This window comes from Culicoides brevitarsis, chromosome 1, assembly GCF_036172545.1.
Source record: "Culicoides brevitarsis isolate CSIRO-B50_1 chromosome 1, AGI_CSIRO_Cbre_v1, whole genome shotgun sequence".
NCBI lineage: Eukaryota > Metazoa > Arthropoda > Insecta > Diptera > Ceratopogonidae > Culicoides > Culicoides brevitarsis.
The window spans coordinates 29,845,859-29,860,259 of NC_087085.1; the positions used below are offsets into that span (position 1 = coordinate 29,845,859).

The 14,401-nt window shown below is 24.9% G+C and overlaps 4 protein-coding genes across 8 annotated transcripts in view; 2 read left to right on the forward strand and 2 right to left on the reverse strand.

Annotated features, from left to right (window-relative positions):
- Positions 1-6,647, forward strand: part of LOC134828131 (uncharacterized) — a 9,996-nt gene extending 3,349 nt beyond the window's left edge. The window contains exons 1-5 of one of the 3 annotated variants that reach the window (XM_063841114.1): positions 2,178-2,272; positions 2,953-3,077; positions 5,825-5,985; positions 6,046-6,189; positions 6,266-6,647. In XM_063841114.1, the coding sequence (XP_063697184.1) occupies positions 2,263-2,272; positions 2,953-3,077; positions 5,825-5,985; positions 6,046-6,189; positions 6,266-6,374 (549 nt within the window). In that variant the 5' untranslated portion in view covers positions 2,178-2,262 and the 3' untranslated portion in view covers positions 6,375-6,647. Of the gene's footprint in view, positions 1-2,177; positions 2,273-2,952; positions 3,078-5,824; positions 5,986-6,045; positions 6,190-6,265 lie in introns of those variants that run through there. The other 2 variants (XM_063841121.1, XM_063841131.1) reach the window with 2 other exon arrangements.
- Positions 1-9,104, reverse strand: part of LOC134828117 (kinesin-like protein KIF3A) — a 21,420-nt gene extending 12,316 nt beyond the window's left edge. The window contains exons 1-3 of the mRNA XM_063841088.1: positions 9,027-9,104; positions 8,916-8,968; positions 8,607-8,769 (exon numbers count right to left, since the gene is read on the reverse strand). Coding sequence (XP_063697158.1) covers positions 8,607-8,769; positions 8,916-8,968; positions 9,027-9,032 — 222 coding nt within the window. The 5' untranslated portion in view covers positions 9,033-9,104. The remainder of the gene's footprint in view (positions 1-8,606; positions 8,770-8,915; positions 8,969-9,026) is intronic.
- A 977-nt stretch (positions 9,105-10,081) lies between these two features.
- The window catches only part of LOC134827479 (large ribosomal subunit protein eL30), a 91,264-nt gene continuing 86,944 nt past the window's right edge, over positions 10,082-14,401 (forward strand). Inside the window, exons 1-4 of one of the 2 annotated variants that reach the window (XM_063840148.1) lie at positions 10,082-10,141; positions 10,243-10,295; positions 10,379-10,524; positions 10,788-11,052. In XM_063840148.1, the coding sequence (XP_063696218.1) occupies positions 10,275-10,295; positions 10,379-10,524; positions 10,788-10,980 (360 nt within the window). In that variant the 5' untranslated portion in view covers positions 10,082-10,141; positions 10,243-10,274 and the 3' untranslated portion in view covers positions 10,981-11,052. Of the gene's footprint in view, positions 10,142-10,242; positions 10,296-10,378; positions 10,525-10,787; positions 11,053-14,401 lie in introns of those variants that run through there. The other variant, XM_063840146.1, reaches the window with a different exon arrangement.
- On the reverse strand, positions 11,058-13,343 carry LOC134827480 (very-long-chain (3R)-3-hydroxyacyl-CoA dehydratase 2). Of its 2 annotated transcripts, XR_010161794.1 has the most exons (5): positions 13,076-13,316; positions 12,894-13,014; positions 12,601-12,830; positions 12,123-12,526; positions 11,058-11,190 (listed from the first exon to the last, which is right to left on the reverse strand). XR_010161794.1 is itself a non-coding variant. In XM_063840149.1 (4 exons), exons 1-4 carry the CDS (start codon positions 13,189-13,191, stop codon positions 12,268-12,270), a joined length of 726 nt encoding a protein of 241 aa, XP_063696219.1. In that variant the 5' UTR covers positions 13,192-13,343; the 3' UTR covers positions 11,996-12,267. The 2 variants fall into 2 exon arrangements, 1 of the variants encoding a protein (XP_063696219.1); XM_063840149.1 differs by lacking the exon at positions 11,058-11,190 and having other exon boundaries at positions 11,996-12,526; positions 13,076-13,343.

The window sequence follows — 14,401 nt, forward strand, 5'->3', positions numbered from 1 at the left end:
TTATTAAATTAAATTAATTTTTTTAAAAATTTATGAATTTTGAATAATTTTTCCGAAAAAAAAAAATTAAAATATTTTCACATAAAAGTTTTATAAAAATCGATTATAACACCGTTACTTTTCCCCGTCTAACGTGAAAAAAAAACAAAAAATTAGCTTTCAAGACACATCCAACTTTCTGACACCAAATACGAAACTACAAAACATGTGTAAATTGAAATGTTTACTTACGACAATTGTACAAAATAAAAAAAAATTATTTACTTTTCAAAAGTTTCCATTACCAACTGCTACAACAACTTTTTATACAAATATGCATCGAATCCAAACAAAACATTGATGTGTGCCCTTTTTGGTCGTAACATTAGCATACAAACACAAAATCTCACAGGGCGTGGATTAAAAAAGTTTTTTGCGCGGGTGAAAGAGAGAAAAGTGCATGCAAAAAAATAACAAAGCAACAGTTTGGTCAACTGCATGAGAAAGAAAATTTAACTAAATTGATTCCATTGACCTCTAATGGCATTTTGTTCAATTTTTCTACCAGCAAGTTTCGTTAAAAAACTTATAAATAATGCAATTGCTCACGAGTACGTCGTTGTCGTCATCATGTGATTTGACTAGCAGTTAAAAATTATTATCTTCTCTATGCGTTCACTTTCATTTTATTACTTCATGTTTTCACATCGTCTCGTTGTTCAGCGAAGAAAATTGAGCGTTGAGGTTAATGTCATGTCAGCGTTTTTTTTCTTTCTACACTTGAAGCTAAACTCGAATTATTGACGTGCTTGATGTGTCGAATTATTTAGCAGGCAAGAGGAAGTTAACGCATGAGAAATTAAAATGTCATTGTTGATCGTTCAGAGATCAAAATATTTTTTTTTGTACATATGAAAGTGGATTTTTGAGATGCTAGATGAATATTTTTATAAGTGATTAAATGCAACTTGAAATTGAATTTTTTTTGTACAATTTTTACTTATCTTTCGTCGTTTAAATATTTTTAAAGAATTTTTGAAAAAAAAAAATAATTTTCTCGAAAAAAATTTATTATAATAATTAATTTAAAAATAATTAAATTAAAAAAAAATAATTTTTAAAATAATAATTAAAATAATTAGTTTTATTATTTTTTTCCCATAAAAGTACATGATTTATTATTTTTTTAAAATTAAAAAAGAAATAAAATAATTAAAAAAATAGAATATAAAAAAATAATTAAGTTTATTGAAATTAATTTAATTAAAAATATCTTATATTTTAAAATAAATTTAAAAAATTAAAATTAAATTTTTATTATTTTTTAATTAAATTATTTTAAATATATTTTTTTAATTAAAAATAGTAGGTAATTTTTATTCGAGAAAATATTTTTTATTTTTTTTTTCAATTGTTTTTTTAATTTATTAAATAAATTTTCATGAATTTCTTTCTTTTAATTTTTTAAGTAAAATTAATTTTTTGTTTAAATTCGATCTTTTAATTTTTATTTTCTTTCATCAATAATAAAAAATTTTAATTATAAAATACAAAACAAATAAATTTTTAATAAAAAATTTAAAAAAAAAATTAATAAAATTTTTGAAAAAAAAAATATTAAAAATCTAAATAAAATTTCTATTAGTTAAATTTTAAAATTAAAAATTTATTTTTTAATTTTTTTGATTTTTTTTTTTCATTTTTTTTAATTAAAATAAAAATTTTGGAATTAATTAAAAAAAAAATTTTAATTAATTTAAAAAAGTAATTTTTTTTTATTCTATTTTTTTTTTTCAATGAATAATTTTTTTAATTTCAATTTTTTTATTAAATTTTTCAAATAAAATTTAATAAATTTATGACAAAAATTTATGTAACAAATCTAAATATTTTCCAACTTTAAAAAACTTTTCTTAAAAATTGTCATAAAAAATTGTCTCTTCCCCTAAAAACAAAAACAAACTGCTCAATTTTCCACTTCTCAGTTCGATCAATCAATTTGCCCTAATGAGAGATAATTGCCCGCCTGTCTGATTAAACTTCTTCTCTACATCTCGCGACAAGCAACGTAAAATTCCGCATCACATTGTGAGAAATTACTATGCGTGTAGCGATAAATTTCATCTCATTCTTATTATTTTTTAACATTTTTTTTCTGTCAATTTTATTATTATTATTTTATTATTTCTTCTAATATAGCAAAAAATTCCTCTCTATGGTGAATGACTTTGTCTTTGTTGAAAAAGTGAGCGTGGAGAAAAAAAATCTTAAATAACGAACAAAATGAACATAGGTAGTAATTTAAAAAATAATAAAAAAAAATATTTCTTCTAACAACAAAATAAGACAATAATATCAAGAGCATGTTGCACACACACAAACACGCCGCTGTTGCACTTTTAATACAGAAAAAAAGACATTCCATGAAAAAATTGTTTTTTTTAATTGAATGAAGCGTAGGAGGTCATAAATTTATTCTAAATACAAAAAATAATAATAATTAGAATTAATCGTTTGGATCAAAAAATGTTTTATCTGATGGCCGAGAATGCCCAAAAACACTCAATTAATGTCTCACATGGGCAAACGGTTAATTATGTTAATTAAAAACCTTCCGCAATGACTCCTCGCTAAGTTCTAGTAGGATGTCTTTCATTCATAAAAATACGAAAAAAAAACATTAACATGCAACACAACAGAGCGCATTAATTAAGAACACTACAAGGAAACATGCAACAAACTTACTTACAATAATTACAATTAAAGAACTAAATCACACAAAAAACTCACACACGAAACTCGCATGATGACGAATAACAGTTTTTTTTTAACATGATGAACATATGATGTAATTTGATAATTTTTATGATTTTGACCCCGTTTGAGCTTTTTCTTGGCTCGCTTTCTCTGTTCTTCTTAGATTTTTGTTCAGGAATTTCTGAGTTAATTTGAGTTTTTGTGATTTTTTTGCAGAAATCTCTAAGGTTGATATGAGCAGTGCAGCCGAAGTCGGCACAATGGAATCACAAAAAGGAGGAAGCAGTTATTACGGATCATCGAGCCGTCATGGTCCAGTTTTACTAAAAGCACTTGAGTTGGTGAGTTATGATTTTTTTTAAATTTTTTTCAAAAATGTGACAAGGTTCAATTATTTTTATTTAAAATTATTTTTAAAAACTATTTAAAAAAAAAAAATTAAAATTTTAAGTTTTATTTTAAATTTTAATTATTTTATTGTTAAAAATTCCATAAACTTTTTGATTTTCTCTTAATCTTATTATAAAAAAATGAATTCGGATTTTAAAAAACTAAAATTTTTTAATTTAATTTTTTTTACTGCCCAATTAAGGGTCTCATGTGGGCAAAAAAAATACTTTAAAAAATTTTCGGTATTAAATAATTTTAAAAAATCGAAAATATTCAAAAAAAAAAAAATTTTTTTAGCAAAAAAAATCAAACATTATTAAAGACAAAATTTTCATAAAAAAAAAATAATTAGAAATAATTTCCAAATTTTTAATTGGTATTTAAAGGTCGATTTTTGTCGATAAAATTTCTCTTCAGAGTAACATTTTTTTATGACTGAGAAAAGTTAAATAAATATTTTTGGTATTAAATTTATGATTTTTTTTAAAAGTATTAATTAAATAATTTATTAAATTAAATTAGTATAAAATTATTACTAATTTTAAAAAATTCTAATATTTTAAAGAATTTTTGCAAATTAAAAAAAAATAATCGTATTCTTCTAAAAATTTTTTTTTCATTTTAAAAAAATTACAAAATATTTTATTTTTTTTTTAAAAAACTTGCTCAAAAAATTTTTAAAATTTTTTATTTAATTAAATTTTTGATAATTTAAATATTTTTTATGTATATTTCTTCAAAAAAAAATATTTTCATTTAAAATTTTAGTCTTAGAAGAAAATTTCATGAAAAAATTAAATTTTGTTTATAAAAAAATTTTTCAATCACAAAACCGCTAAAACTTCTTACAAACTTCAATACTTCATTCATGAAAAAATCACGAGAAATCTTGTAAAAACGTATCGTGTTCTCGTAGTTGCATGCAATGACCTTCAACTTACTCAGATATCTAAAACATTCAACCTAAATCAACATTTTCTGCATAACACTGCAATAAATTTAGCATTTATTATTTTATTTATTGACCAAACATTGTACGCGACTCGAACACCACAGACACGATTTTTTTTCTGTTGTTGCATAACAAGACATCAAGTGTTTTTTTTTTCGTTCGAGACTTGTTTCGATGTCTAGCATTAGTCACATTCCTCTTCTTAAATTTTTGTACAACTTTTAAAGACTACTAATTTAATTATCATCCGGGAATATTATTACGACGATAATTAAATGTTTGCATTCATTTTGCATGTCGAAGAGTCACGTCATCTTTTTATTGTTTTTGTTCGTTCTAAGTGCTTTTCGGAACAACGAGAGTTTTTGTTCTGTGCGAAATTTGAATCAAGTGTTTTGTTTAAAAAAAAAATGATTTTTTGGAATTTTTCGGGAAATTACGCGCATGAAAGCCGCGCGATGTTGTCTTGGCACGCACAATGAACTCCCTTTTTTGGCTTCCGCGTGTTTGTCTAATAATGTGACAATTGTCTCCGAACGAAAAAAAACTGCGACGACGATAAAAAGTCAAGGCTCTTTTAGTTAAGAGAGAAGTAATTACGAAATAGAGACAAATTTTCGTGTGTTCGTTACATAAGAACATTAGGGTAATGATGATAATAATAACAAAGCAAAAAAAAAATAAAGATTTACGAGACACGGTAATAGAATGATAATGGAGATAATGTTCTTGTTCTACCTGCATGAGTCTAAGTCTGGCACAAAAAACTTGATTTCTTTAATGAGGCAGTTGCAATCGAAAAATACATTTAATTTTTTACTTTATTTAAATTTTAAACTTGAAAAATAATTATTTTCATGAAATATCGTTGAAAAATTTATAAAAATATTTAATAAATTAAAAAATATTTTTTTTTTTAGAAAAGTCACTTTAAAAATTGACCGTTAAAATTTTAAATTCGACCTTTCGTTTTTTTTTAAATAAAAAAATAATAATAAGTTTTAGGTTTTTAGTTAATTTTAAATAAAAATATATTTTCAAAGTTCGCAAACAATTGATTTTCAGCTTAAAATTTGTCAAAACATTCAAAAATTTAAATTTAACAAAATTAAATGGCAATGTTAAAGAAATAATTTTTCTTAAAAAAAAGGTTTAGAAATTAGTTTTACAATATCAATTGAAAAATTAATAAAAATAAAATAAAATAAAAATTTGAATTTAAAAATAAATTCTAAAAATTAAAAAAAATAATAATAAAAATGTCAAATAATTAATTTTACTACAAAATTAAAAAAATACAAATTATTAAAAATTCCTAATAAAAAAATTAAAATAAAAATTTGAAAATTACTTTTTGCTAATTCAAAATTTAAAAAAATAATTAAATATCAACTAGAACTGTAATAAAAATTTATTTTTTCATTAAAATCTAAATTTTTAGGTCTCATTTCATGAAATATGAAACACTTTTTCTCATTGCTTCTGCCTAATATCAAGAAATTCTGTCTCGATTTCGTGTTTTTTTTGCTAGAAATATTTGCTTTTCAAATGAATGAATGGCAAAATGACCTATTTTAGGTTTCTGTTTTGTTTCTTGTACAAAATTAAATCAATTGGTACGACAAAAGTACGTCGCGTCGTTCGTTTGCCAAAAAAAAGTGCAATAATACTAACTTAATTGTGACTTGTCACGCGATTTGCTTGAAAAATCAATCACTGAAATTTCTTTATTTATTTTTTTTCCAGATCTTGGCAGCAATTTGCATCGGTTTGATCGACGACCCCGCCAACAATTCACGCGTCAGAATATTTTTGGCGCCACGAACAATCGCTCTCGGTTACGCCACATTCGGAGGCTTCATCATCATTTGCGGCGCTTACATTTTGGGAAAAGTGTTCAAGGATTCGTGAGTAGTTGCATGATTTTTTCGGTAAAAAACCCTCGCATGGCTTAATTTCTTTCACAGTGTTCCATGGAAAGTCACTTCCCTCATTAATTTCGTCGGATTGTGTCTCTTTTTGGCGACCGGTGCTTGCATCTTGCGCGATTGGTCCGACATTAAGACACGTGGCTACTGGCCACCGAACACCACAAGGTACTCCTATTTCATGTTAGTGCTTGAGGAATGTGCATGAAAGCTAATCGAATGTTTTTTGTTCATTTTTTTCTCCCTTTTCGACGCACAGGATGGACTTGATTGTGACATGCGGCTCGCTGTCGATCGTCACAGCGGCACTTTTCATCCTGGATTTGCTGGTGAACGTGCGATTGGGAGCCCGCGGCGAAATTGAATAAACTGGATGGCGACATTTAGCAACGCAAAGGACGGCAAACATCATCAACGACTTAAAATATCATCACAAAAGCACACAAAATTCTCTCTTTTTGACACAAATTTTTAACTAAGAGCAAAAAAATTAAAATTAATGGTACAATAATGGCGTAGAAAATTCTAAACAAAAAAAAATCGAAGAAAATTCACAATTTTATCAACTTAACACTATCCGTCCGGCAAAAACTTATAAAAAAAAATTCTTAAAAAAATCGCTTAACAAAAAATGAATCTCTTCTTCCCCTTTTTTAATGTTAATTAATTAAAAATTTTATTTACAAAAAAAAAATCTTTCTTATTTAAATACAAAATGTTAAAAAAAATACCAAATACTAGTTTGTAGTAAGTGATGAACAAAAACGAATAAAAAAACTGCATTTACAAACCTAAACAAAACAAGAAAAAAATAATTAAAAGAACAAAAGCCATGAATGAAGCAGTAAAAATAAAAAATAAATAGAAAAAATTTTTTACCAATTTTTATGAAACTAAACAGGAAAAAAAAACAAAACAAAACACCGAGAAATAAATAAAAAAAAAATTAATTTTTAAGTCTAAATAATGAAAAAATAGTTGTAATAAAAAAAACGAGCTAATTATTGTAATTTTAATGAATTTTTTTTAAATGACATTCAATTAAATTTAATTTTAAATAAACAGCAATAAAATTGTCATTAAAAATTAATTAAAAATTATTTTATAATTTTAAATAAAGTTTTTTGTTGACTTAGAGAAAATATTTTATGAATGGTAGTTATTTTATTTTAAATAATTTGCTATAATTTGTACTAGGAGACGAAGCTTTATCTTAAAAAAAATTATTAAAAATATGAAATAAATAACTTTACTAAAATCGTTAAAATATTATAAAAAAAAATAAAAAATATTTAAATAAAAATTTTAACAAATTTCGCCAAATTTAATAAAAATTAAATTTGAAACGTTTTTTTTATTTTTTAAAAAAATATTAAGAGATCGAAGGCTTTTTAACAAAACATCAGAAATGAGTCAAAATTATTTTTTTTAGTATTTTTAAGTAGAAAGATTCTTCACAATTTTTTTTGTGAATATTTTTTCCATCATAATTGAATTTTTCAACTCCTTTTATTGAATTTGAATAATTTAAATTTTTTCTAAATTTTTTTTAAATTATAATTAATTTTTCCGTTAATGAAAAAATTTTTTAGAAATTAAATTAAATTTTTAAATTTTAAGTTGAAATTAATTTTTTTTTGCAAATTAAATAATGTAAATTTTAAAGCGAATTCTAACATTTTCATAATTTGATCCTTTTCCTTTCTTTTTCAAATTTAAATAAATTTTTGGAACTTTTTTAAAAATTTAATTTATTTTTGAAAATCGAAACTTTTATTTTTTTAATTCAAATAATTAAATTATTTATTTTTAAATTATTTTTTTTCTTAATGATTTAATTTTTTTAATTTTTTTAATACTTTAATTTTTATTTTATTATTTATTAATTAAATGAAATTTTTTTTAATTAATTCATTAGAAAGGAATAAAATTTAATGTTTAACTTTTAGTCAATATTTAAGTTTTTCGTTAAATAATTTCTAAAGTTAGGTATTTAATACAAAAAAAAAAAATTACATTTTTTATTATTTTTTTCAAAAATCAGTATTTAATTTATCTTCAACATAAATTAATTTTAATGAAATAAAATTTCTTGACAAGCTCCGTAATCTACGAAAAATTGGATAAAAATTGTCATTGCAGCTTAAAACAGTGAAAAAAAACGAATAACGTCAATCAAACTTTTGTCATTTTTCGCCTTCAATTAACCTAATTTGGTCACAATGACAACTTTTTACTTTCTCTTAATATATTGCTGTCCCTAAATTTTTCATTTTTTGCATGAAAAATCCTCTTTCGTGACTCTCAAAAGCCATTAAGCTCCGTTAAACACGAAAAAGATTCACTTTTATCTTCACCTTGCACGCTTCATTGTTCCTCGTCTCTCTTTCTAACAAAAACACCCACACACCAAACGCCAAAAATTGATTTTCACATCCAAATAAAAGTCACGCAACAAATATTTGCACCTGCCATACAAATTTCATAATCGCCTCTAATCCACAGACATACAGGTTGTTTGCTTATCCATCGTCATTTGCGAAAAAATTCACTTTTTCTCAGATTTTAGTGAATTTCGTTAAAAAAAAGATCTCACTAACCTGCGACGAATGGTCATCGAAGACATTGTCGAAGAAATAAATCTTTGGTGGTTCTGCCGTGCCTGCATTCGGTTTCTGTACAGAAATTTGTCTGTTTGCCTTATCAACCTTGACGATATTTTGTGCACCAGCTGCGATTTCATCTTTGCTCAATGGACGTGATCTGCGGCAAAAAACGTTTAAATGTTAAAATAAAGTTGATTTCGACTCAAAAAATTATTTTTCATGCAATTTTGGAGTGAAAAACATTCTTTATTGTTGTTAGGCAAATATTGATTTTTTTGTTTTGTCGAAAAACGGGAAACTTACCTGACCACAACTCGGACATTTTCGATCTCTCCTTGGTTTTCTTCTTGCTCCTCCTGGAATTTAAAAGTGTTTTTGAAGATTTTTAAAGGAATTTTAATGAAAATTACTCACCGGCATGATTATTTTTTAAAAATTTTCAATTTTTTTTTCGTGCTCCACTATTTATTTTGTTGTTTGCCGTGAGACGAGTGAAAATTTAGGGTTGCCAGATGTTCATTTTTTGAGTAATTTTTTTTTTCACTTTTTCAGTTGTCGCACTTAAAAATTTTTCAAGACGAAAATTTAAAAAAGTTTCACTATTTTAATGTAAAAAAATAAATTTTCTCACATTAAAATAAAAATTTCTCACAAAATCGAAGTAAAATTTAATGAAAATTTTTTTACGCAAAAATGAAGTAGATTTTTAAAAAATTATTTTTAAAATATTTAATTAATTTTTGATATTTTTCAAATTTTGATTTAAATTTTATTAAAAAATAAGAAGATAATAATTTTTATATGAAAATAAAAAAAAATAAATGTTTAAAAAAATTAATAAGATGTGAAAAGGCTGCTTTTCTCGAGAGTGAAATTTTCATTAAAAAAAAAAATAAAAAACACGAAGTTTTTCACGAAAAATATTTTTTTAAAAAGAATTTTTAACATTTTTCGAAAAAAAATTATATTAATTTTTCAATTTTTTTTTCATTTAAAATTAATTTTTTTAAAAAAAATTTTACGAAATTTGAAAAAAAATCACAGGATTCCGACATTTTTTTTTTGATTTTGCCCATTTTTTTATTTTTGAGAAACAATTTAAAAAACAAAATTAATTGGAGTATCTAAGATGTAAGAAAATATCAAAATTTTTAAAAAAATTTCTGTTTAATTTAAATAAAAAATTATAATTTTCTGCCTAAGAGCCTGAAAGTAATAATTTAGTCGAAAAAGTTCAACATTTAAACATTTTATTGTAAAATTTTTGTCATATTTTTTAAAAAATTAAAAAGATCGATCAATATTTCAGTTAAATATCGTTTAAAAAGGACATTTTTTCAGAATTTTAATTCAAAATCAACAAAAAATAATAAAATTTTCACAAAATAATGCTAAACAAATCTGGCAACCCTAAATAAAAACAATTTCACTGTCGCCCCTTCATGTCAGCTGTAAAAATGTCGCCGTTCCATGTCTCCTGTGAGTGTCGCCGACAATTGTCGTTCTTTTCTATCAAGTTTTTTGTGGAGGTTAGACGTGTGCTCCGATATTTCTCATGAATTTCCTGTGAAATATCGCCAAAAATCAAAGAAATTTGTGCTAATTCGCTTCTTTTTCATCTCTTTCACAGCTCAAACTAAAAAGCAAATCTAATTTGTCAAAATGGTTACAGCTAAGAAGCAAGTAAGTTTTCCGCGTGGCCATTCTCGTACATGCCGTACACGTTTTTCACATGTTCTAATGTGATTTTTTTTTATTTTTTACAGAAAAAGGCTTTAGAGTCCATCAATGCCCGCTTGGCACTTGTCATGAAATCCGGCAAATACTGCTTGGGATACAAACAAACCTTGAAGACTCTCCGTCAAGGCAAGGCTAAGTTGATCATCATTGCCAACAACACGCCCCACTTGAGGTAACTTGAGACTACTGAGAAGTATTTTCTCTCTTTGGAAGAGTTTTCTTCAATTTTGGTGGAACCATATGGAGTCGCTTTGACTGCGAAGTATGTTTCCATTTTTTTCATTCGCGACTGAGAATCATGAAAATATGGAGTAGTCTCTCAGTCGTGCCGTTTTTCGCACGCAAAACGATGGAAAATGTACTTCAACTCCCATGGTGAAGCCAAAAAATGCGATTTTCCAGCATTTTTTAATGAAATTTCCCCCGAAATAACAGAAAATCCGAAATCGAGTATTACGCCATGTTGGCCAAGACCGGTGTCCATCACTACAACGGCAACAACATCGAATTGGGAACTGCCTGCGGTAAATATTTCCGTGTCTGCACCCTCTCGATCACCGATGCCGGAGATTCTGACATCATCAGAACGTTGCCAGAGGCTCAAGGAGGCACTGCCCAATCCAGCTAAGCATCTTTTTCACCTTTTTTTGTATGAAAGACGTTCGTTTTTTGAATAAAGGGACATCATAAGTACAAAAAATGATTTTTTTTTATTTTTTCAAGTCTTTTTTTTACAACAAAAACTTATCTCTAATTTGTATTTTTTGTGACATTCACCTTTAATTTTAATGATTTTATGATCAAACGATGCGAAAGTTGCAACACCTTCTCCCGAGAACTGAAAATGAAATGAAATGAGTTAGGCTTGAGCAATTTTTAAAAATGTTTTAGGGTTTTTTAGAATTAAAAATATTAAGAAGAAGAGGAATAATGAATAAAGGTCGATATTTTTTGAGCGAATTTTAACGCCAAATTTTATTAAAAAAAATTCAAAAAAAATTTTTATTTTTTTTTTTAAAATAAAATTTAACAGTTTCTTCTACCTAATTTTTTTTAAATAACAAAAATTTGAATTGACTAAAAAAATTTAAAATTCTTAAATTTAAGAAATTCTTAAAAAAATCTTAGAAAAATTTTCTATGGAAGTTATTTCAGATTTTTTTTATTTACTCAAAAAATTAAATTTAAAAAAAATAATTATTAAAATTAAATTAAAAAATTTAAAATTAATTTCGAATAAATTGTTAATTTGCAAAATTAAAAGAAATTTTGAGTAATTTATCTTTAAAAAAATTTGATAAATATTTAAAAAAAAAATTAAATTAAAAATTTAAAAAATATTTAAAAAAAAATTAAATTAAAAAAATATATTTTTCTAATTTTTTAAAAAATTATAAATTAATAAATTTAAAAAAAAAATAATTATTAAAATTAAATTTAAAAAATTAATTTATTTATTCAAATAAATTTCGAATAAATTGTTATTTTCCAAAAAAAAAAAAAAATAAATTTTTATCTTTAAAAAATAAAAAAAAAATTAATTTTCAATTTAAAGATCTATTTAATTTTAATAATTTCTAAAAATAAATTATTTTTAAATATTTTTGTATTAAAAAAACTTAAATTTAAATTTTTTTTAAGAAAATTTTCTACATTTTAATTAAAAAAAAATCCAAAAATGACCTTTTTCATTATTCATTAATCTCATTTTTAATTTTCTACAAAATTAATTAGGATTAATTTTGAAACATTTTTTGAAATTGCACTTGCCTTATGAAATATTTAACAATGAAATGGTAACCCATCACACCCTTCGCCACTTAAAAACTCGTTGTTAGTTGTTGAAAAGAGATTAAATCACAAAAAGTGACCAAAAAAGCGGAAAAGTGAGGTAGTAGTTGAAAAAATTGGGATTTTATTGCTTCTTCTTGTTACCTCCGCCCCCGAGAATCTTTTTGCGCTGCGCGAACATGTGCAAATACAAATGCGGGAAGATTGGAATGTAACCGAGCATCACGATCCACAAGAAGTAAAAGTACGAAAATGTGAAATTCCACGGATTTGGCATCTCGACACTCCATAATTTTGTTTCGCGCACATAACTTTGGGCCCAGTAGAAGCACAAAAGTTCACCCGTGACGCCGATTGGATAAAGAACGATAAATGTGGTATATCTAAAACGAAAAAAAAAGTAAATTAAAAGTCATGTTTTAATTAAAAATGACCTCAAAGGTCATGCGGAACGCACCTAAACCAGACTAGAAGGTGAGGAACGGCATTCAAGAGACTGAGAGCGTAATATCCGTAACGGATAATCTCAGTAATGCACCAAGCGAGCAACGCCAATGGCAATCCAGGAGAGACTTGACCTGTTGGCGTGGCCCAAACGACGCCACAAACGACCATGACACGAGAAAAAACTTGGAAAGTTGTAATTACGACGTTACTGGGAACGATTCCTGATGCGGCATGGAAGATCTTTAACGAAAAAAAATTAATTTTACTTAAATTTTAGATTTTTCAACATTTTTTGGGACTCACTTCCAAAACAGCTAAATTTTGGAAAATCATCACTGTCCATTTCAGATACTCCCATAGTGATAATTTCTCTTGTTTATCGATTGTGTAGAAGGCGAAGAGCTGATACAGCATGTAACTCCATCTAAAATAATTTTTCTTATCAATTTTGTGATAAAAATGAAAAAATCAGGCGATTTTCTTACCCGACAACTTGAACGGCATTGTACAAGATCAGGTAAGCTTTCACTAGTGGCGAAGGTCCCTTCTTAACTTTCACTTCGGCATTTCCAGCTCGCGATGTGCTCGGTTTTGATGACATTTTGATACTTTGTGTCAATTGTCAATTTGTGCTGTGGTAACTTTTTTTGTTGAGTCAAAGTTTCTCTCTTAAAATTAATTAATTCTAAGCTCAGCACAAAAAAAAAGTTGACTACGTAGTTTCACCTTTAATTGAGGTACATCGGTCAGTTTATATAAAATACGACAAAGGCCGAAACAAATATCAAAAATGTTTTCGATTTTTTTTTTAAATAATTTTTTTGAAAATTTTTCAGGAGGACCTTTAATATTGAATATCTAAAATGTATAAAAATAATATAATTTTTATTTTTGAGCAAAAAATTTAAAAAAAATTTTGAATTTCTATTAAAAAAATTTAAATGTTAAAATTTTCTTTTTTTATTTTAAGGACGTAAAAAACCTTTTTCTTATAATATTCTAAAGAAATTTTAGTTTTAATTCTTAAATTTCTTTAAAAATTCTAAAAATGTATATTTTTATGACTTAATACTAAATTTTAATTCTGTTTATAGTTTTTTGAACTATGAAATCGAAAATATTTTTGAAATTTGTATTCGCTTAATGTTCATACAAAACCTGCTAATTCAAACAATTTGCTTTAATTAATTCTGATAAATTTTGAGTCGAATGAAAATGATAAATTTTTGAATTTGAAATTCTTGCATGCAAGTCGAAAAATTCGTTTAAATAATTGTATAAGTATTTATAACCAGGCGAGATCGTTTCAGTAATGCATCAGGAAAATTACTCATGAATGGATTTATAAGTAAAATTTACAAGAATTCATTGTAAGCTTTGAATCGTGAGGATGAGATTTTTTTTATAACAAAAAAAAGTTAAAAATGTCATTGAAATTTGGTCTTTTTCCAAATCGTTTTTTCAAGGAAAAAATTTTTTTTTAAAGGGAAAAATTTCAATTTTTTTTTTTTGTATAAAAATGTTAGTTTCAAAAATAATTTTTCTCAAAATAAAATGGCGCCAAATTTATTTTTACGATTTTGACAAAAAATTTTTATTTTTTTTTTTAATTTTTAACTTGAATACTCTGAGGTAAAATTTTGAATTATGAATTATGTTACATTTAAAAAACTAAAATATTCAAAATTTTACCAAAAACTGCACATTTTTTTCAAATTTTTGATATGAAAAAGTATTTAATTTATTTTGCAACTTTTTTGAAAAAAAGTTTTGGGACAAAATGTTCATTTTGGAGAAATTTTAACCATGCT

Coding starts and splice junctions, on each gene's coding strand:
- LOC134827480 (XM_063840149.1), bottom strand. CDS start 13,191: ATGTCATCAAAACCGAGCACATCGCGAGCTGGAAATGCCGAAGTGAAA. Junction 12,831..12,893: donor AAAATTTAGCTGTTTTGGAA/GTGAGTCCCAAA, acceptor TTTTCGTTAAAG/ATCTTCCATGCCGCATCAGG. Junction 12,527..12,600: donor CACCTTCTAGTCTGGTTTAG/GTGCGTTCCGCA, acceptor TTTTCGTTTTAG/ATATACCACATTTATCGTTC.